This window comes from Ixodes scapularis, unplaced genomic scaffold, assembly GCF_016920785.2.
Source record: "Ixodes scapularis isolate PalLabHiFi unplaced genomic scaffold, ASM1692078v2 PGA_scaffold7__128_contigs__length_106722199, whole genome shotgun sequence".
NCBI lineage: Eukaryota > Metazoa > Arthropoda > Arachnida > Ixodida > Ixodidae > Ixodes > Ixodes scapularis.
Window position 1 is genome coordinate 11348733 of NW_024609882.1, and position 20328 is coordinate 11369060.

A 20328-nucleotide genomic window follows, 5' to 3' on the forward strand; every position below is an offset into this window, starting at 1 on the left:
AAAACGTCAAGGAAAAAAAAAAAAAAAAAAAAAAAATTGCCTGAAATTTCTTTATTTACTTGCTAATTACAACCTGGGAATTGATAACTATTGATTAATTTTGCTCCAGAGCAACCAGACACTCTCATAATAAAATGCTAAAGCCATAGTAACAAGAATTATATTGTTGTTTTTTTCTTTTTCTTTTTAAGAACAATAGTTGATTGGAACAATCTGTTACCCGATGTCGTAAATGCAGCCACTTTTACTGATTTTTTCAGTACAATAGTGCCTCACAAAAAATGTGTATATATGTTTTGTTTTCTTTTTTGGTATGGCCTCAAAAGAGAGCAGCATTGTGAACCAAGAAAGAAAGAAGAATGGCTCCAGGGGAGGTCCTGCAACCCACCTCCTTGTCGAGGAGCGGCTGACTAGGCTGGAAGAAGCGCTGCCCCAGACGAGTGACTGCTTCGTCGTACGGGGGCGGGCAGCGAGGCCTGCCCCCTCCTTCCTGCTGGCTGGGAGGAACCCCCGCTCCTCGCAGCCTGGACGCACGGGAGAGAGACAAACGCACGCTGCAGCTTGCATCACAGACGACGCTCCCTGTCCACACACACACAAACAGGAAGCCGAGACTATGGTAGCTGAAACGCCCCTTTGATTGGTGTCTTTAGCGTCCTGTCCCACCCATGCACGCACCAAAAGTGGTCCCAAAATGGCAACAAATTTACGTCGCGCAAGCCGGAGTGTCATGCTGCGGGACGTCGCGATCCTGGCGGTTGGTCGTAGAAATGCTGACGAAAATCACAAGCCAAAGTGAGTCTCGCTGCCCTTGCGGCATTCCAGCTCCTGGATGTTTAGCCTTCCGTAGACTGTCAAGCTGGTGAACAACCTGCGGCGGAACAGGTGTCTGCCACATGTGCCACCGCTGCCGCGACACCGCCAGGGTCACTACCGGCGACAACATGACACTTTTGGGGAGGGGGCCCAAGGACGCGGCCAACGTTCAAAGGGACCTTGCAATCCTATTTAAGCATCTACCTTTTTTTGCTGTTTCCACGTCTATTGTGGTTCGGGTAACCCAGCGGGCACGGAGAGAGTCACTGAATATCAGCAGGTCATATTTTAACCGGACGATGCGAAAACCTCCTCCCTACGGGGACGCTCCATGGTGTTGAACGAGCGCGGCACGTGACGAATTCGGGACGTCGTCGGTCCCGGTCTGCTCCTGCCTTACGACTCGTCAGAGCCGCTAAAATATATAATTTTTTTACTCGAAATACGAGATATAAGTGGCGCAAACTGTTTAAAATATTTATGAAAGTAGTTTTCGTTCAGTATTTTATACAAGAAAAGAAACAAATGCAGTTCAGAAAGTATGGAAACAAGAAACAAAGCACGATGACCTGAATGACCCGTCGATATACCCGCCACGAAGCAGTGGAAGAGACGGCACAGGGCGTTGCAGGCGCCTCCGCGGATCCTAGCAGACGACGCACGACGCCGGCGGCACATTTTGCAAGAAGCAAAAGCACGAATTTGTCTCCCATGGTCTCGCACCATAGAAGACCCACCCGGAACTTGCCCAGAACTCGGGCGTCGTCGAGTTGAAGCCGAGAGGCTTCACCAGCCCACTCCGGACGCTGACGAGGATTGTCCTCGTACAGTACTACTCCCACCTCCGCACTTCTATCGAGGATTTGGAGCTCCAACTCCGAAAGGTAAATTCATGCCGGCAAGTGCAGTAGAGGGCTGAAGCAAGCAATCCGCCGCTGACACGCGTGCCGCTGCAGGGGAAGCGACCATCGATGTAAGCCGCAGCCGACTGGTCAGTCGCTTCGCTTTTACGATTGGCCTTCCAAGCCGGGACAAGGGACGTCGTGAAGGAGGTTATTTTTTGCTTGTTTTTCTAATTTTAATTTGCCTATCTTTAAATTAAAGCAAATTTTGAGAAAGGAAAAAGTTTCATTTTACTACGTTCAGCGCGCTCAGGTTTGGTGCAAATTAAAAACCAGTCAAAAAACAAAATGAAAGCCGTTTACAACTCCCTGTAATGCCGAATTAGAGTGCAGCTCTTGAGAAGGAGGAGAAGGTACGGAGAGGGGGCTATGCTTTTCCTCCTCTCCTGCTCGCCCCCATTTAGGGAAAAATTTTCCGCTAAATCTAGTGGGTAAATTTACCCATCATGCATTGCATGGCTACGCCGACAGCGACGCCGCTCAAGCCAGAAACGGGCACCTAAGAGCTGTGCTCCAAAAGTCGTTGCAGGGCCCCCTTAAGTCGGAGGCACATTCCAGGCAGCTTAGTCCCGGGCGGAGGACTGCCAGGACCTCCTGCAGGTGGCACTCACGTGGCAGGCAGGGTGCCCGAGGAGTCCCACTTGCGGGCGGAGGGGCCCAGAGTGGCTGCCGAGCCCGTGGGGCCGCAGCGGCGCAGCAGGAAGCGCACGTCCCCCGCATAGCGCCCCCAGCGGGCCAGCAGCCGCAGGGGCCGCTCCGAGGGCGCCAGGGCCCGCTCCGAGCGTCGGCAGCGCTCCACCAGGGCAAAGCGCCCCGTCTGGGCCGTGGCCTGCGCCAGGGCGTACACCACGTCCTGGCAGGTGGTGGCGTCCGTGACGCCGCACACCACCCGCTGGGGGCCCCCCTCCAGCCACACGCGCAGCTCCATGGGCGCCCCCGCGGGGAGCCTCAGGGCCCCGTCGGGGGCGGCCGGACGGGGCCTCGCGCCGAGGGTTCCACGCTGGCGTTGCCCCGCAGCTCCTGTCGGCCGGGTTCGGGGCTCTGTTAAGTCGCACTCATGCTGGTAGCACAAAAGATGCACGCTGCAGACGCGATTGACAGAATTACCTGTGGCCTCCAGCCCATTTCAAGCGTGCATGTTTCGAACATATCGGCACACGGTTTTTGTAGGACCACCGTGACAGCCATACAACGAAAAGCCTCAGAGTGTGGCTGTCTTTTGTTTGATGCATTGGTAGTGTGACCGCAGGTGACAGGTTGCGATGAAGCTGTCATTTAAAAAATATTAAACTCAAAACAAAGGTTTCTTTTTTAGGTACCTGGATAGAACAGGTATGTCATAAGATACATTGTCCCCGGAAACAAAACATGCTCTCACAATGATTGGGTCGAGATAGTCATTTCGAGTATTGCGATGCGCTTCCATTTCAGAACATGTTAAAATAAGAATTTCAACATGTTCTGAAATGAAGGGGGGGAGGGGGTATTTTGAGATATATGCCTGCAATCTAGGTACAGTCGGGGACAAAAGTCTCCAGGACACGCGAGCTGCGACTGAAACGCATTGCTCTGCCATCTGCCGGTGGGTCGCCTGGTTTCGAGATCACAGAAAAGCGCATGCGCGTCCTACTGTGCGTGCCAACATGTGCGCTTTCCCGCTCTTCTGCGGCGCGGCGCCTAACTCCGAATTGGGCGTGGGGTACCGCCTCGAGATAGCGCTTCTAACATGGCATTTATAAAGCAAGAAGTCACGGCAACTCAACTGAGCGATAAACTCAACTGGTTATAAAGCAAGGTGCGCTGACACGGCGAAATGCGGCGCAATGCCCCAGGCGGTATCTCGTGTTTCGGAATGTGTAGCAGACGCTCGTAAGCCGCCAGCGCTATCTCCGAGGCGGTACCACGCGCCCGATTCCGAGTTAGGCGCTGTGCCGCAGAAAAGCGGGAAAACACACATGTTTGCAGACAGAGTAGGACGCGCATGCGCTTTTGTGTGATCTCGAAACCAGGCGACCCGCCGGCAGATGGCAGAGCAATGCGTTTCAGCCGCAGCTCGCATGTCCTGGAGACTTTTGTCCCCGACAGTACATAGAAAAGTAATTTATTCGGAATTCACTCCCTCTAGGAGCGATTATGAAACATTCTTCCATTTTAGGTCGATGTGCCAAGACATGAAAATCGCTCCCAACTCAAAATCTGTCTTGCAATGTAAAGTTTGTGTAGGCACTTTTATTTTTCCGGGAAAGGTGATTTTATGACATATATATGCTATTCAAGCACTTTAAAAAAGAAGGTTTTTGCTTTTGGGAGTTCAGTGTCCTTTTAACCCCAAGCATACTTGAGTAACACCTTTTGGCGGGCTAGTTGGTTCATGATTTGTAGAAATAAATGAACTGCGCAAAGGACGAGGACAGAGGTAGAAACTGTTTATTTGACGCAGACACGACAGTATATATAACAGCAGCAATCAGTTTGCCGCGAAATAAGGCTTAAACATGACCATCCAAAAAAGAAAATTCCTTTTCTGATAGTGAAACAGATTGCATGCTTATGCAGTCGTGACCTTTCTTTTTAATGAAGTAGGCTTTTACGAGTTTTCTTCCCGTTGCCTCATTTGCTCTTGCAAGAACACGTGTCCTTTGCAAATCGGGATGACAACCGCATTTCAAACAATGTACAGGCAGATGTCCGCCTGTGTTGTTTTTTATCGACAGAAAGTGTTCACGTGCCCTCAGGTTGTCAATAAAAAAACAACACAGGCAGACATCTGCCTGTACATTGTTTGAAATGCGGTTGTCATCCTGATTTGCAAAGGACACGTGTTCTTGCAAGAGCAAATGAGGCAACGGAAAGAAAACTCGTAAAGCCTACTTCATTAAAAAGAAAGGTCACGACTGCATAAGCATGCAATCTGTTTCACTATCAGACAAGGAATTCTTTTTTTGGATGGTCATGTTTAAACCTTATTTCACCGCAAACTGATTGCTGCTGTTATATATACTGTTGTGTGTGCGCCAAATAAACAGTTGGAAGTCTGCGCTCCGCGTGTCATATTCGTTTCTACCTCTGTCCTCGTCCTTTGCGCAGTTCATTTATTTCTACAAAGCATACTTGGGCCAGCTCCCATGCAGGTTTCAATTTCAACTTGCTGCATACAGCTCCCAACTGAGTTGTCAATTTTATTTTTACTTGTAGAGCGATGCTTTGTCTCGTAATAACCTCTGGTGACGACATGTGGAAAGTTTCGTTTTAGGGGACTTCTGTCACTATTAGTGTGTTTTCAACAAATAACATACTTCATGAAGCATGCTACAGTTTTTCTGCACAGTACCAAAATGTGCATTCCACAAGCGGGAAAAGAAACCCGGCACTCAGAAGGACAAAGGACCATGAAACAATTTTTTTCGATTTGGTTAGCTAGATCTCGGAACAAACACTTTGCATTCACAAAGCAAGGAACAAGAATCTACTCCTGATTACATGCACTGGCGTTTGCAGGAAGTCCACTCACGAAGCTCGCATTTCTTTTCCTCTTTAACTTCCGTTTTTCTCCAACTGGACTTGGCCACCCCTTATCGAAAGGAAGGATTATCTCGTGGGCACAAATAATCCATTTAGTCTGGGAGGTGGGACACAAAGGATGCCGCAAGGCACATAAGTGGCAAAAGAAAAAATTCTGCAGCTAATGGCCACTCTGGCTTATCAATGCACAATGTAAAAAGTAACTTCGAAGTTTCAACATATCCGGGCTTATGCCATGGCGTGTGATCGGAGGAAGAGGAAGTAATGTAGAGGCAATGTTCATCGAGAGAAGAGCACAGTTTTGGTTATGTTCAAACACATGCCTGCCTGGATGCAAGGCAATTAAACTGGTTGTTACCCGGGGCATGTACAGATGTTTCGAGTGTATAGTCGAATGGATTGGTGTTTAAATTACGAAAATGAAAGACGGACGTAGGAGACATTAGACGAGACAGGTAGATTGAAATAAGCCGTACAGGGCTCATTTTATGATGCAGACTTGTGCATAAAAAAATACAAGTGTATGTATGAAATATGGCTGCAAAGAACAAACTGCTGAGTTCTATCTTGAAGTTTAAGAAACCCTAGAGAATAGATATATTTCGGGGTGTTCAGTGGCAGTAACAAACAGATAAACAAACAACTGGAATATTTTACACATAATGGCCTACCACTGTCACTGATAGGTTCAGACACAAGGGAGATATCCAAGTTGGCCTGCCTCCAACGCAGCTGCTGCATTCAACAATTCAAGAGGTCTCTTGGCAGAAACGCGGAACTTAGTAGCGGAAACGCGACGAGTACGCTGCCAGGCAAGGTCGCAACTTCGAATCACAGCTAGGAGAGGTTAAACTGAACCACCACAGAGTGCTCGCCCCAATATCTGACATTTTATTATAATTTGCCATAACGCCGTTGTCTGCGCGCCGAAGGGATTACACCACAGCGAAGCTTGCATAACGGTGGTGAACTATTGCGCCAAGAGGGAAACGGCTTCTCCGGAACCCCAGGGGGTTGAAGCATGACGTTGCACAAATGCCACTACGGGAAAGTGCAGCAGAACACCAGGGTCCGGACGCGGTGTTCAACGAACTGCCTTGCACTGCTGCAAGACCGTAGAGTCCCAATCCCGCCCAGCGTGAGCAAGCAATTTGGTTCACGAAAGACCGGGACCTGCATTTCGAACTTTTCATCGGAGAGACCGTTACGGGACCGAGCAGCGCGTATGACCGCAAACATTCTGTTGTGCCTCGGGCCCCCGCAAACGAGATAAGGTGTCAGCGAAACGTTTGAAGCCAAAGTCCGTAACTGTCAGGCGGACGCGTGAAATCAAGCGAAACCGCGCTCGGGTAGAATAAGCACGTGCATTTGCCCGTTCCCTCGTCGGCTGCTGGCTCCCTTTTTCTGCCGAGGCGATCGCTATCGCGATGGTTCAACATGAACGTGCATCTTTTTTGCCCGATTTTTTTGGCTCGAACATTTCAAGCATGAACAATCTAGGCCTAATCTCTTGGATCGTTCCGGTTTTATCTCGGCAGAATGCACCTTAGCGACGTGCGGGAAGCCCATGCAGCCGCTCGGAGCTTGCGCACAAAAGCTGGGACGTACGCGGACCTAATAATATACATATTACTCACGATGAAACGTCAAATATTCATCCTGGATGTGAGCTTCCCTCTTTCAATGCAAAAACCGACAGGTTTCTTATTTGCTGTTTGTTTACTTTACCTGTTCTGAAGGCAGGCTACGTTCGTTTATTCGACTCCTAAAGGACTGCGCTAGTGATGACGTCATACACAAACATTACAAAGCTTTTAAATATTAAATATATGATATATTCTTATAAAACAATTAGTTTAATTTATTTGTTAATTGTTAAAATTTTTGGTACAATTTGTTAGAAAAAGCAGGGGGAACTGAACTATGACGTCATCTAGTTCGAAATCAACGTTTATTGTTTTTCATCGTCTCGGCAAACGGAACCCACCCAGCTCGATTTTCTGCTCGGTGGTAGTTTCGGGCGTTTCTGATTTTTATGACACACTCCGGATATTAAGGCCCCTCGCAACATAAAACGCGGCTTTTGAATTAGCATGAAGAAGCTGTTCATTTAGCAGAAGGTGAGCTGAACTCAGGTGGTTGGTGTCATACTTGCTCTCTGGTGCCATCCGAAATTGTTTGTTGTCAAGCTCGCGCGCTGCCTTACCCCTTTGCAGCGCAAGTCAAATTCTTCGCCTTTTAATGCGTGTTTGTGCATTGCGCGATCTGTTCAACGCTGTTCCTAGTTGAATTGAGATAGTGACACCATTGTAGTGGTTTTTCTACGTAACGATCGATATGGGGTCGAGATGTTTAATGCGGAAAGTTGCTCTTTCATAACGTGAAATACACGCTTATGCATGCGCCTTTAAAAAAAAAAAATTGTTTATTTATTTTTGACAGTTTATTATGGGGCAGCAGGCCAGCTCCGAGTTCGCTGGAAACTTCTTTCGTCAAACGCAGACGTTGAGGGAGCTGACCACCATAACTTACGATGGATTTTTGGCCAAAGTCCGGGAGCTTAACGAAATGCAAGTATACACCGCTCGTTTACGTTGTATAAGGCCCCGCAGGCTTCTCCGGTGCCTGTGCATACAACAGCAACGTGTCGTACTCTTGCCTGCAGATCCCAGTCGCTGACAGACTCCAGAAACAGGAGCCTAGTCTTTGAAGTCAGAGCGCCCACGGAGACACCCGTGCTATGGAAAAAAGAAGTTCGCGTTTGCTGCAGAAGAGTGAGTCAAGAGAGCCCTTCCCTCTCCGTTAACTGCTCGCACGCGTACTTGTGTCATTCACAGTCTTCACATTATTGCTGTACTCCGTCTCACCTTGCAATCAATCAATCAACGCTTTTTTTTTTGTTCGAGAGTAGCTTTTGTTTTGGTTTTGTTGGCTCACCATGATATGAACAAGGTGTTAATGAGTAAATGTGCAGTCCTAGTTTGTGTGAGCGTCAGACATGTGAGCGTCAGAACTGTGACCAGACAATGCCTACATCGCCTTATAGCAGTAGGCGAGGGAAGCTAAGAGCAAAGTTTCTTGCGGGGTACATCTTACCTCTTGCAAAAATATTCCAAAAGCCGGGAATCATAATGACGAAAAAAACTGTGCCGACTTTACATAACAAGAAACTGTTATGTAAAGTCTGCATAGTTTTTTTGATCATCTTACCTCTTGTGGTTACCATTCACAGAGCTGCTTTTACGCTGTGCCGTGACAGAGCAAAGTGTCAACTCAAGACATGCGATGAGACGACCGTAAAGCGGTTCACTGGAGTCCTTAAATGCTTTAAGCGTTGATCTGCAAATGAGCATTTCTATATTCTCCTCCTTTCATTAGCTGCATAATTGCTGGCAGATCTTTACTTGTACTTGGTTCCAAATGCGACGAGGGACTAAGACAAGTACCAGATTCTTGGTATGGCACGCTCGTAGCAGCTTCACTGGAATATCTACTACCTTATTTTGCTAGGGGACTGTTCAGACCCCTGTAAAGTGGTCATGTGTGCTTTGTATTACTCGCGACTATGAGAGTAGTACTCTCTTATGCCTATATGTTCTTGAAACTTTCCCCTCGCATTTGCCGTACGTTACGAGATTGAGTGTTAGGGCAGGAAGCCACCATTGAAGCCGGGCTTAGAACGAGCTTTTCACAAGTCACCTCTTCTCATTGCCGATTGCAGGTGGCAGCTGACAGTGCAAAGTCAGCCCCAAAGACAGAGTCCATGCGGCTAATGTCGTTAAGGCAGTTCCTCCAGGCGTACCACACCATCAAGGCATACCATTCCGCCGCCATGGATAGCAGTGCCAGCTCGACTGCCGGCACTAAAGCCAAGGGTGCTCCGCCGCCGAAGAACCTCTGCACGTCTGCACTTTTTAATGGGTGAGGCTTAAGCCTGCCATTTACAAGGGCAACGAAAAATGTTCCATACTTTGACCGTGTGGCGCTCAAGATGAAATTTCCACAGAGGTAATCATAGATAATTGAGTTTGAGCCTCATGAATGCTTTATTTGCAGAAAGTAATGCATGCAACAATATTTGATGCTGAACGTTTTCCAGCACAGATTTAAGTCACCCTTTGTCATCATCAGTGTAGATCAAATCCTTTTTTGTCCAGATATTGCTTAAAACCCTCGTAAACTAATGATATTTCTGAGTAATTCTTCATCCGTTGAATTGGCTTAGGTTCAAACGCCCCAATTGACAAATTGTCTTCCACCAGCAAATTGGTTAGATACCATTTGCAGTGCTCTAACTCGGTATACTCACTGGTTTCCCAGTCATTGTCCAGGACTCCTTCATGAAGTCTTGCATGCTTTGACATCATTCCAGTTTGTGTATCACTTGTATTGTGTATGCTATGTTAAAGATGTATGCCATTCACATGTCCTTTCCTATCTCTTTAAATTGCTCATAGTTAGGGTTCCATAATTTTGGGGTTTATTTTTATTCAAATTCAGAGATGTTTGTCTATCTTTTTCTCATATAGATTTAGTATTTTGGTGTTGTCGGAGAAAAAAATGTTGCTTATCGCAGCATATGTTAAAGAAAAGGGGACATGACAGTGGGATTTCTTACCTCAAAAGGACATGTTCATTACCCAAATATATACTTGGAAAATGGCCCAGTACCAAAAAAGAATGAAACAAGGATAAGGATTGATTTCCTAGGAAAGAAGTAGCCTCACGGACTGTATTGCAGGCTGTATTGCAGGTCAAGTCAATATGGAGCTGTAGAGATTTATTTCCGTTAAGCTTGGGTTTTTTTTTTATTCAAGGACAACTCCAATGAATTTCTTTTCGTCCTTTCCTATTTGATAAAACTGTCCCATGCATTGTTTTTTGGGGTTTACCACTATAAACATTTCAAGCATGGTACCCTACTCGTAGTGAGTAAGCAACTCTTTGTGCATAGTGTAAGTCCAGCATTTTTTAACTTCCTCCTCCAGGGTGCTTGATGTTCCCGAGAGCGATCTTGAGGAGTGTTGCGTCTGCATGGAGCGCAAGCCTGAAGTCACTCTTCCCTGCACGCACAGTTACTGCCTCTTTTGTATCGAGCAGTGGTGAGTCTCCTCAGTAATGGGCATCGCTCTCAAACAATCCCAGCCAATTCATGGCTTAAGCTCGCCGCCTCGGTGGTTACTTCCGACCTTTGCTAGCTAAAGACAGAAAGGTCTTTGCTCCCAATACATTTCTGAAAGCTAGCACGTTTTGGGGATTTCCGTCGGCCTGCAGTGCTTTCAGTTCTTATGCAAACAGTAATTATTTCCCCTCTGGCAACAGATCCCTTTTGAAGTTCAGTTTGACCACTTCAGTCATTGTTATTATATTGGTATTTGTATTGCCCTTCTGGTGCATAACGAAGGAAGAAGTTAAAAAATATGTGTCTGTATGGATGGAGCGAATCATGTGCAATCGAGACGTTAGCGCAGTGTGACGTATGAGCTGGGGGCAAGTGCTGGGTCAGCACCCTTTTTGGACTCTGGTCGGGTCAATCTGTTGCCACACACAATTCTGATGCCCCTGATGTAATGAATTTTATTAAGGGCGCTACTTAGGTCGGTGCTTCGTATCAGCCAGTTGTCTCCTTGTCATATCGAAACAAAAGGAATTGAGAAGAAACTGCAAAAAGACCACAATCTTTTCCTCAGCTTCATTATGTCTTTGACGTAATGAAAGGGATAGGACCCGATGAAATACTATGTTTTCGTTGCCGCCATTAGTGTAGCTGAAGTTAGACTGCTGCCTGAGACTGAATTTCGAGAAGTGTATTCCGATGTCTTTTGTAGGTGCCATTGGAGTTTATCGAAACAGACGTATATAAATCAGTCCTGGCACTTCAAACCCGAGCCGAACTGGATGATTTTTCGTGCCACGCAGGAATGTTTCGAACACAACTTGCCCGCTGTGTCGAGAGGAGTTTGACACCACGGACGACACGTGGGTCATTTCGGAAGCGCCAGAGTCGGAGGAGGTTCTCAACGAAATGCAGAAGGCACTCGTCGAGATCTCCACGCGCCACAGCGGTGACGAAGGCTGTTCCACGTGAAACCACGGGCGCCGACTTCATAAACAACTTGTGCAGACTGTTTGCTTCTTCGCGTCGGAACTTGTGCTGACGCAGCGACTTATTTAACGCGTGATTGCAGCATAATGTCAGTAAAGGCTCTGCACTAAAGAAAAAAAGATGCGGTTTCCCCAATGCCAGGCGTGATGGCCAATGCTGGTTTTTTGGCCGGGTTTAGCCTAGGCTCTTTCGCTGCGGTCTGTTGACAGCTTATTTCACGAGAGCCGTATTGCTGGCTGGTATATCCCTCTATTAATAGTAATGTTATTGTTTATTTCTACAAATGTTACCATCATCGTTTTTTTAGGTTTGACCAGGTAGGTATCGATACCAACTGAGCAATTTGCAAGGTTTTCTGTTGGAGTTGGCAGCTCGATCAAGATGTGTCTAATTTGGTTCGAGTCTCATTCATGCTGATGTTGATATTGATCTTGACGTCCAACGCGCAGGAAGGAGTGAATGAAGACGACTAATGAGGGTCGATTTTTTTTAACTTTTCGATGGGATGATTGTAGCTATTGTGACATAGTCGTTGAAAATGTTTTGTTTCATGCACCTTTTCTTTCGGTGGTGTCATTGCTCAGGGCCAACTTGCTAGAACAGCGTCCCAGCCGAGACTGGGTGAAAAAAAAAACACTGCAAAGGCTGGATGGATGGATGGTAGGTAATGGCTATACCCTTTATAACGGGCAGCAGCTTGCGCCGCCTAGCCTAACGTTTCGTCATCCCTTCTTTTTTTTTTAATTTGTATAAATTTTGTTTTGTCACAACCCTACCCCCCTCCTTTTTTAAAGTATTTCCATTGTTTATTTTATTTGTATTTTTACCCCTCCCTAGATCTTTTCTACCAATCTTCCAATCTCCTCTTAGTTACCGCAATTCTTTCCCTATCCATTCGTCCATTCATGTCTGTGAATCCCAGTTCTCTCTCCGAATCCATATCCATCCCCCCCCCCCCAAAAGGGTGGGACGAAGCCCCATGCACCTTGGGGTGTCTTGAGACCTGGTCTGAGTCCCGCTCGGCTCATGTGCTGGCTTTGGCAGTGCTTTCTTTCACCCAGTCTTAGCTGAGATGGTGCATCTAGAAAGCCGGCCCTGGTCTTTCATCACCACCGTGTCGTGCGAGCTGTCTTGGACTTCCGAAGCTTGTGTGGGTCAGTAAGCTCTTGGTAGCCCACAGAAAGTTTCTCCAACTTCTCTTCTAAGCTTCTAATAGCTACAGCTTACCTGAAGCTTCACCAAACTGCTTTTGATCATAGCTTTGGTTGCATGCAAAAAACCTGCTTTTCCCAGTTGATGGAAATAGCTCGGGCAGCTCTTCAGCAGAGGCGTCTGCTTTGCCTACTTTGTGAATCGCATGTATCCAGGGGTACTGCGATCTTTTGTTTAACCCGAGGTTCGACAAGCTCATCTAACCTTCACACTTTTGGCAAAATTTGACAAGGTTCGACATTTAGACAGTGTAGCCCGACTTGCCCACAAACATTTCAAAATTTTGGAGAAAATTAGTTTATAAAGTATGGTTTCTTTTACATTTCAGAAATGTTACCAATGTTTATGCAATATTAAAGCAAATATATAATATTTTAATGACTTGCTAGTTAGTTAATTACCCTCCTCCACCAAGTAGCATCAGCACGTTCTCAATTTTCGCACATGTGCATTTTAGTCAAACTTCAGTTGAGCTTTTGTCGGCCTTTGCAATAAAAGAATGCAAATGTTGAACTTTCTTGAACTCGACCTTTGGTAAGTTTGCAACACTCCTACTTGTAGCTAGTCAATGGGACATTTCTGTCCAAATGCCACCATACCTATGTAAAGATGCCAGGATAACTAGTGTGATCGATAGGTGGTGCAAGAGCATCCTGGGGATCTTGGATGAGTGTCTACTCTGAAGATTCATCTTTATATCGCTGGTTTTAAATATTTATATTTGTGCAGCGTGGCTTTTCCCTCATTTGCTTCCAGTTCATTGTGAGTCATCTTCACTTGTACTGAGAGCACTGTATCCATTGAAGGAGTGCATGGGGCTCTAAAGAAAACAGCTGCCGTTTTTTCTGGCACTTTAGGTAAAAACAGAAAATAGAATATTTTAAGTTAGGATTTTCTTTTGTGTGCTAATTTGCCAATGTTTTCCTCGGACACCATAAGAATGGTCTACAGTGTGTTGTACGAGAAATGCTTCCAGTCATAGGACTTGGCATCAGAGGTATTATTTATAATTTTGAAGTGAGTTGGATGTAGTCAGCTGCTTTCTGACTGCCAGCTTGCCTATGATGCTGTTTCATTGTTGCCTGATTTACTGCAAGAAGTTGCTGCAGCCTCAATCTGATTAGATATTAAGTAAAGTTTTTTTTATATGTATTTAGTAGCCTTCTACGATGCTACTACTGTTTGTTTGCCCTTTTTTTTCCATTGACTCTAATGTACTATTTACACCTTTTTCGTCTCCCTTGCCTCCACATTCGCTATGCCAACCTCACTCATAATTTTTAAAGCTGTTGCATTTACTTTACGTTAAGTACCAAAGCTCTGATAAAGTTTACCGGCATTTAGTAAATGCTCACAGTTTAAACTATTATGAAATTGCGCAAAAGGTAACTGCTGTGATATGCCTTAGGTTATTAGCCAACCACCCAACTTAGTTTTGTTCCTACTGTAACCTCAATTTTTGCTCAAATTTGAGGTGGGTACTGTAAAATATTCTTTGTTTTCGCCTTCATCGTTCTGCCTGATGGTATCCTTGAAGTGTAGATGGTTGAGCGTGTTGGTTTCTAATTTACGCTAAGGAAAGAGGGACATTGTCTGTTTGTCTTCAATGTCCCCCTTTCTATCGTAAAGTACCCTTGAAGTTGTCTGCTAAATACACTTGCGATGGTGCGATTGTCTGTTCTGTTTTGAGAATGCTTGCAGGTCAAACGAAAATGAAACCAGAAATCCCAAGAGCAAGTTGGAGTCTGTGTATATCACTGGAACCAGCGTATTCGCAGTAGATTATAGATCTTTAATTTCATAAGGGACAATAAAAAAAGCCCCGCAATGGCTGCCAGAACCTTTCTACCGTTCTAAAGCTCTCGCAGTTTTTGTTTCTAGGTTTATGTACTCTGTGTGCCACCATGTTTCTATACAAATACTATCCATCGATTCGTTTTGCCAGTCCGTCGTTATCGTAGCATTGAGGACTGTATAGCTTTAGGTGTAAGTAAAGCTGTTATTTAAAGGTGCAGCAATATTGCATTTATTCGAAACCTTTTGCGGATAATTAATTATTTCATTATTCGGTTGTGAATAAAATAAGGTCCAACCTTCCTGCTCCTTGCCAAAAATCTCGTGGAATTCTGATTACTCTTAAAGGCCCGTTCACACTCTTGCGACCGAGTACGACTGAGAGAGACGAGATCTCTTACAACTTCTTAAATGTTTCTAGAATGAGGGAACACACTGACATTGTGGCGCCATCTATGCGGTGGCCCTAGAACTGCATTTCACAAAAGCGAAGGTTTTGCGGGATTTACGAAGTCAAATGTGCGTAATACCCATAGAAAGGCTCGTTTATAACATTGACAAAAGCTTTTCGAGCCAAAAAAGAAAGGATATTGCGCGAGAAATAAAAAAAAAAATATGCCGGACCGCCGAGTTTACACTGCTTCCCAATAGATGGCGCCAGTGTGTTCTCTGGTTTAATGAAGTTTTAAAGGGACACTGACAGGGTATTTATGCTCGCCGAGGTTTTTAGTTGTACGTGACATATGAGAGCTCAACTACCCAGAACAGAATTTGCGGCTCGAAATTCGGTTTCTTTCCGCCCGAAAACCGCCGATCAAGAACTGGCCGGTTCGAGTCTCGCTCACTCTCTTTTTCGCGGTCACGGGCCGTTTTCTAAGGTATCGATGCGACCACCAAATTTAATCAAAGTCGTGGGTCACTGAAGGCACACACTCAATATTAAAAATAGAAAAAAATATGAAACCCATTTTTTGTGGCTTCTAAAAAGCTGTAAATACGTTGATTGAAAAAAAAAAAAGTTCCACAGACAACCGGAAGCATTCTGTGCGTTCGTCGTTTCGCGTATCGTGGGACTCGCGGGGACGGCGATGGTAGCGGACGGCGGGCGTGGGACCTCTATTTCAGAACTGTCGTTCGTGGTACCGGCGAATTCTGTCTACCGTTAAAAGAGAAATTTGGGACTGATCAAAAGGATTGGTATTCATCCCGTACGACACGCCCGGCCACCAAGCCTATTTGCACGAAGAGCTCGCCGAGCCGTCGCTCCCTTCTCGTGGCTGAAGACATCGCTCGCGCAAACGTCAAGCACGACGTGTCTACTTCGAGTTGAGTATGCACGCGTACGATTTCTTTACTACGTGAGAATGTCGCCTATGCGCGGTGCATCCCGACTTCGACCCGGGAGTGCTTTTGCTAGAGAGAAATCGGCAGCAAACTTTCCAACTTAGTTTATCGGCTGAATTATTACTAAGGAAAGAGATACCCCAATTTCGGTATGCCCCAGTAGCTCAGTGGGAAAGACGTCCGCTTCTCACGCGGTAGGACCGGGTTCGATCCCCCGTGAAACCTTTTTTTTTTTTTTTTTAATATTTTTGATGTCTACATTTCTTTTTCTTTTTAAACAATTATCACTGAAGAAACAAAAAATAAGAAACAAATGTTGTGGACGACACGTCGCTGAATTAAATGGTACGGGATTTACATTTTGACACCTGCGAACTCAATGTAATCACTTTCCACAAAATGCAAGGAGCATATAAATCAGGTAACGTCCGCTTTCCGAGGTGCCCGTAAATGGTCTACAGGAATTGCAGCCAGCCATTGGTCCCGATCCCTTTGATCTTTCAGAAACTCTGTCGCACAATGCCACTTCTGTTTCGGACGCAGGGCATGTGAGCCAGCTCTTCACGCAACATCTTGGGTATATTCTTCTCGGAGCCGATCAAAATTCACCACGGGCACTCACTACTCATCTCCAACTCCTCAATGTACAAAACAACTCATCTAGGAGTACAGAACACCGAGCGGAACATACATAACTGCAAAAGAATCGCTCGGTGAACAGTTCCGGTACGCCGCATGTCGTCTGCTACGGGAAGGAGAAAAAAAACAAAAACAAAAAAACACACGGTTGCGTGTAGCCACGTGACTTCCGCCACTCCACTCTCTTCTCTCCACTTCTCCGACCTCCGTCGGGTTTCGGTTTCGGTTTCGAGCAGTTGCGTCTTTTGGCTTTATTAAAAAAATACGCTACTCTGTTGCAAAATATTAATTGGGTAGTCCTCCGACACCATAATGAAGCGCCTGGCAAAAAATTAAAAAAAAATTTTGGGGGGTGTCAGTGTCCCTTTAAGGAACCCAGGTTTAAGAGGTCGCAAGCAGTCGCAAGAGTGTGAACGGGCCTTAAGTGGTGAGTACATAAGACACTAATGTAACAACTATGAAGTAGTTTTCTTACAGTTGTTAACCTATCTGTTCAATATAATTGACTTGTTTTTGGAGGTGCTCGCGAATACAACTACAATTGATATGAAATGTCTTGCAAGTTATATTTCCCTGTGCCATATGCAATTATCGAGCCAGATCTTTTTTTAATACAGGTGTTTGCCATCTTGCTGACATACATGTTTCACTGATGTCTGGGTGTGGTCGACACTTACAGCAACACTGACTTGTTTGTTTTGTTTCATGTGTCCATAACGTCTCGGTCTGAAGCAGCTTTTTGTAACATTGACTGCTACCTGAAGCTTCCTTCTCAAGTTCCTGTTACCAGCCTTGACCACCTTCTAGTTTTCTGTAGACTCGGTCTGCTGTGTAGTATTTAAGGCAACTGGAATACTTCATACACAGAAACCTACCAGTGACAAAAAAAAAAAAAAAAAAAAAAACTGATGAAATATTGGTCCCGTCTTGGCATCCTTAGGTGGGTGGAGTGTCTGTGCGAGCGTGCAATATAAAATCTCGAAGGAAAATGAAAATATCGAGGTTAAATTCACGTTAAACAATAATTGATCACACGCAACTTTTTTTTTTTGGGAATAGAGATTTTTTCGAGGTTGATCAAAAGGGCTCGATGGAACGGCCGCCAATAAATTGAAAGCTGATGTTAGTCTTCAGTGAAAGAAGTTGTAGTGTTTGCACTTCAACTAATTAACACACACAAAAAAAAAAGAGAGAGAGTCGGAAAAAGAAGAACAGAGAGGTTAAAAAAAAAAAAGAAGGAAGTATGCAGAGAAGCTGCAAGTCATTCCAAGGCTGCAAATAGTTATATTGCCTTTATTTGTTTTTCTGGCGAAATGCTTTGTAGCGTGCGAATTCAAATGCCACTATGGTCTCTGTATCTCCTTCGGAGCATTTCAGAGCTCTAGGAGTACAGGCAGTGTCAAGTGGAAATATATATATATTTTTTTTCTGTGTGTGCCAGATTGTGTTTTGACTTTTGTCGGATTGTATAAGCGGCACAGAAGGGGTTAGTGGCATTGTGGTCAGATACTGTTCAACTCCCACCAAATCGGAACTGCTGCTGAGGATCGTCAGAGTCGCAGATAGGAAAGGGAAACGAGAGAAAGGGTTTTCTACGTTAGTTGCTGGCCTATGGCTTATTTAGAGAGATACCTAGGGTTTGAGACATATGAAGTGTGTTTAGAACTTTTAAAGATAGGCGTGGTGTCCAATAAACCTTCGCTACATTTCTTAGAAAACCAATAAAAAAATATTTAAAGGACGTGCTGCGCCGACCCGGAGTCATGCAGGCGATGAGCGCGAGGCGACACAACGCCAAAGAAAGTCGCCTTCGAGTCTGAGCCGAGCAAGTGGGTTTAATATGTTTCGTAGGAACACCCAATTATAAACGCACCGTGTTGTTTTATTCGCGGTTGACGCAAAGACGCAGTCATAGGACGCGCCTGCGAGGTTTTTGTTTCTTATTGGCTGTTTGTGCAAAGGTAGTCTTTAACAAACTGAAACTCATTCAAATAAAGCCTTTGTTTTTCAGTTTTTTTGAGACATGTTAAAACGTTACGCTTGAGCAGGAAGACAGGGCGCAAAAGAGCTTGTGAAGAATAAACATAACACAATCCCGAAACTGCAGATTAAAAAAAAAAAAATTAAAAGGCTTTAAACGATTAAAAAAGACATACACTACCACACAAAAGAAAAAAAAAAGTTTTACTTGCCGTAAATTTTTTCGAAACAGATTTCTTTCGTTGTTTTCGATAATGCTCAGCAAATTTATAATAAAAGATTTAGCATGATTTTTAGAACAAAATGTAATAAGCTACTCAGAATTAATTAAGCCCTAAATGATCCCACCGCTGTGTATTACATGGCGCATGACGTCGCCGCATCATTGGCATCATGCTGGTGGCTTATTTGTTCTTGCCGAGAGAATTCGGTTGTGCGTAATGCATGCTGCAGAAGGTATACGCGCTCAGCGCAGTCGTTTCTACACTGCCAGATTGTTACGGTAGGCATGAGCAAATTTTCAACACATCGTTCTGATTAACGCGTGATTTGATTTGATCTTCGTATCGATCACTACACAGTACACAGAAGTTTCGGGATATTTCTGATTAGATGTCGCCTGTTCGGGCGGTTTCATTAGCTCCGTTGAGTGCACTTCTCATCGCGCACTGGGTCACTACAGAGAAGCGGCGCCCGCGGAGTTAAATTCGCGATTCTGTTTTTGTGGCTTTGCCCCAGTGCAGGCTTGTGTTCAGGGGTGAACACCCTTCCAGGGTGAAATGATACACGACATCGCGCCGGGTCTAAAAAAAAAAAAACAAGAAAAAAGTTAGCGAATGTTGATTAACAACATAAACGTGGTAGTAAAATGTACAGGATAAAATGGCGTTTAGTTTATACGAGACTGCAACATTCTGACAAGTTGCACGTATCATTTGTCGCAATCATGTTTTTTTTTCTTTCAAAATCGAGATTTAGGGAAAAGTGCTTTGAACTTGGGTATTGAGAAAGGGTTGTAGAATCAGTGATTAGGTGTAGCCGGGCTGCACCATAGGTTTATTTATTTTTTTTTGTTTTGATGTTTAGTTAACACATTTAAAGGGGTCATGAAACGATATCGGGTTGGAATGTTCGTGACTTCGCAGAGGCGTACTGGTCCTAGTCTGGCCCAAGTTTACTCGCACAGGCTGCCACTGACTCATAAGGTTCTTTGTCGCGGTGAAATTCCGAGGATAAAGGGTGACTATTTATTTCAGTCTTCCCACAACTCCCGGCAGTCCATAGAGCCCACGATGCGGCGGTGAGGCTAGGCCTCCCCGTCCCCTCGTGGGAGCGGCCCGCGGTGCTGTTCTAAGAGCGGCGCTTCTCAGGACCTCAATAAAGTTCTTCGTCAGTCTGTCCTTCGCAAAGCCTTTTGACGTAATTGCGGGATCGAAACCGCCCGCCTGACGACAGTTAAGCTCGGTTCATGGATTGGACACGAGAACTACGTGAGCCCCCGACCTCGGCTCGTAACAATCAATGCCTCGGCAGACACTCGGGTAGTGGCTTGTGTCCAACCTCTGTGGTGATGAGAATTGCCGAACTCTAACAATACCTGGAGCTCAGCACGTGTTTTGCTCCTTTAAAACCCCAGCACGTGGCTATGATTAACTTTGACGGCATAACATAGGCACCAAACCACGTGGCCTCTTGTTCTGGCTCCGAGTTGAGGAAATGAACGATGCTCATATTTCTCGTATTTTTTTGACGACTGCCTTTGCATAGAAAGAAAAGCTTAGGGAAGTATATTCAGTTATTAACGTTAAAGAGTGATTTTAAGTAATATTTAGCGAAAGCAGAGAAATCGTTTCGTGGCTCCTTTAAGTTGGCCCGTGACTGTTCATAGACGCAGTCAATGGAGTTTAAATCGAAATTAAGTTGACTTAGCAGTGGAGTGAAAGCTTGGGAATACCATTATTAAGTTTAGCTGTATTTTTATATCCTGTTTATTTTCCACGTGCTGACTTTTCA

At 45.1% G+C, this 20328-nt stretch overlaps 2 protein-coding genes across 3 annotated transcripts in view; one reads left to right on the forward strand and one right to left on the reverse strand.

The window, feature by feature from the left end:
* LOC8052017 (ras association domain-containing protein 8) overlaps positions 1-7017 on the reverse strand; it is a 17999-nt gene extending 10982 nt beyond the window's left edge. Inside the window, exons 1-3 of the mRNA XM_002433994.5 lie at positions 6878-7017; positions 2330-2738; positions 389-524 (exon numbers count right to left, since the gene is read on the reverse strand). Of these exons, the coding sequence (XP_002434039.3) occupies positions 389-524; positions 2330-2646 (453 nt within the window). The 5' untranslated portion in view covers positions 2647-2738; positions 6878-7017. The remainder of the gene's footprint in view (positions 1-388; positions 525-2329; positions 2739-6877) is intronic.
* Positions 7018-7203: 186 nt separating this feature from the next.
* On the forward strand, positions 7204-14403 carry LOC115313985 (RING finger protein 141). Of its 2 annotated transcripts, none has more exons than XM_029972991.4 (6): positions 7204-7360; positions 7683-7810; positions 7906-8014; positions 8962-9161; positions 10229-10342; positions 11160-14403. In XM_029972991.4, exons 2-6 carry the CDS (start codon positions 7689-7691, stop codon positions 11326-11328), a joined length of 714 nt encoding a protein of 237 aa, XP_029828851.1. In that variant the 5' UTR covers positions 7204-7360; positions 7683-7688; the 3' UTR covers positions 11329-14403. The 2 variants fall into 2 exon arrangements, with proteins under 2 accessions (XP_029828851.1, XP_042142348.1); XM_042286414.1 differs by having other exon boundaries at positions 7249-7378.
* The last annotated feature ends 5925 nt before the right edge of the window (positions 14404-20328 follow it).

What these genes read in the sequence shown, in the direction of transcription:
- LOC115313985 (XM_029972991.4), top strand. Translation starts at nt 7,689, where the DNA reads ATGGGGCAGCAGGCCAGCTCCGAGTTCGCTGGAAACTTCTTTCGTCAA. An exon ending in ACGTCTGCACTTTTTAATGG is followed by an intron (nt 9,162 to 10,228) that starts GTGAGGCTTAAG and finishes TTCCTCCTCCAG; the next exon opens with GGTGCTTGATGTTCCCGAGA. An exon ending in CTCTTTTGTATCGAGCAGTG is followed by an intron (nt 10,343 to 11,159) that starts GTGAGTCTCCTC and finishes CGTGCCACGCAG; the next exon opens with GAATGTTTCGAACACAACTT.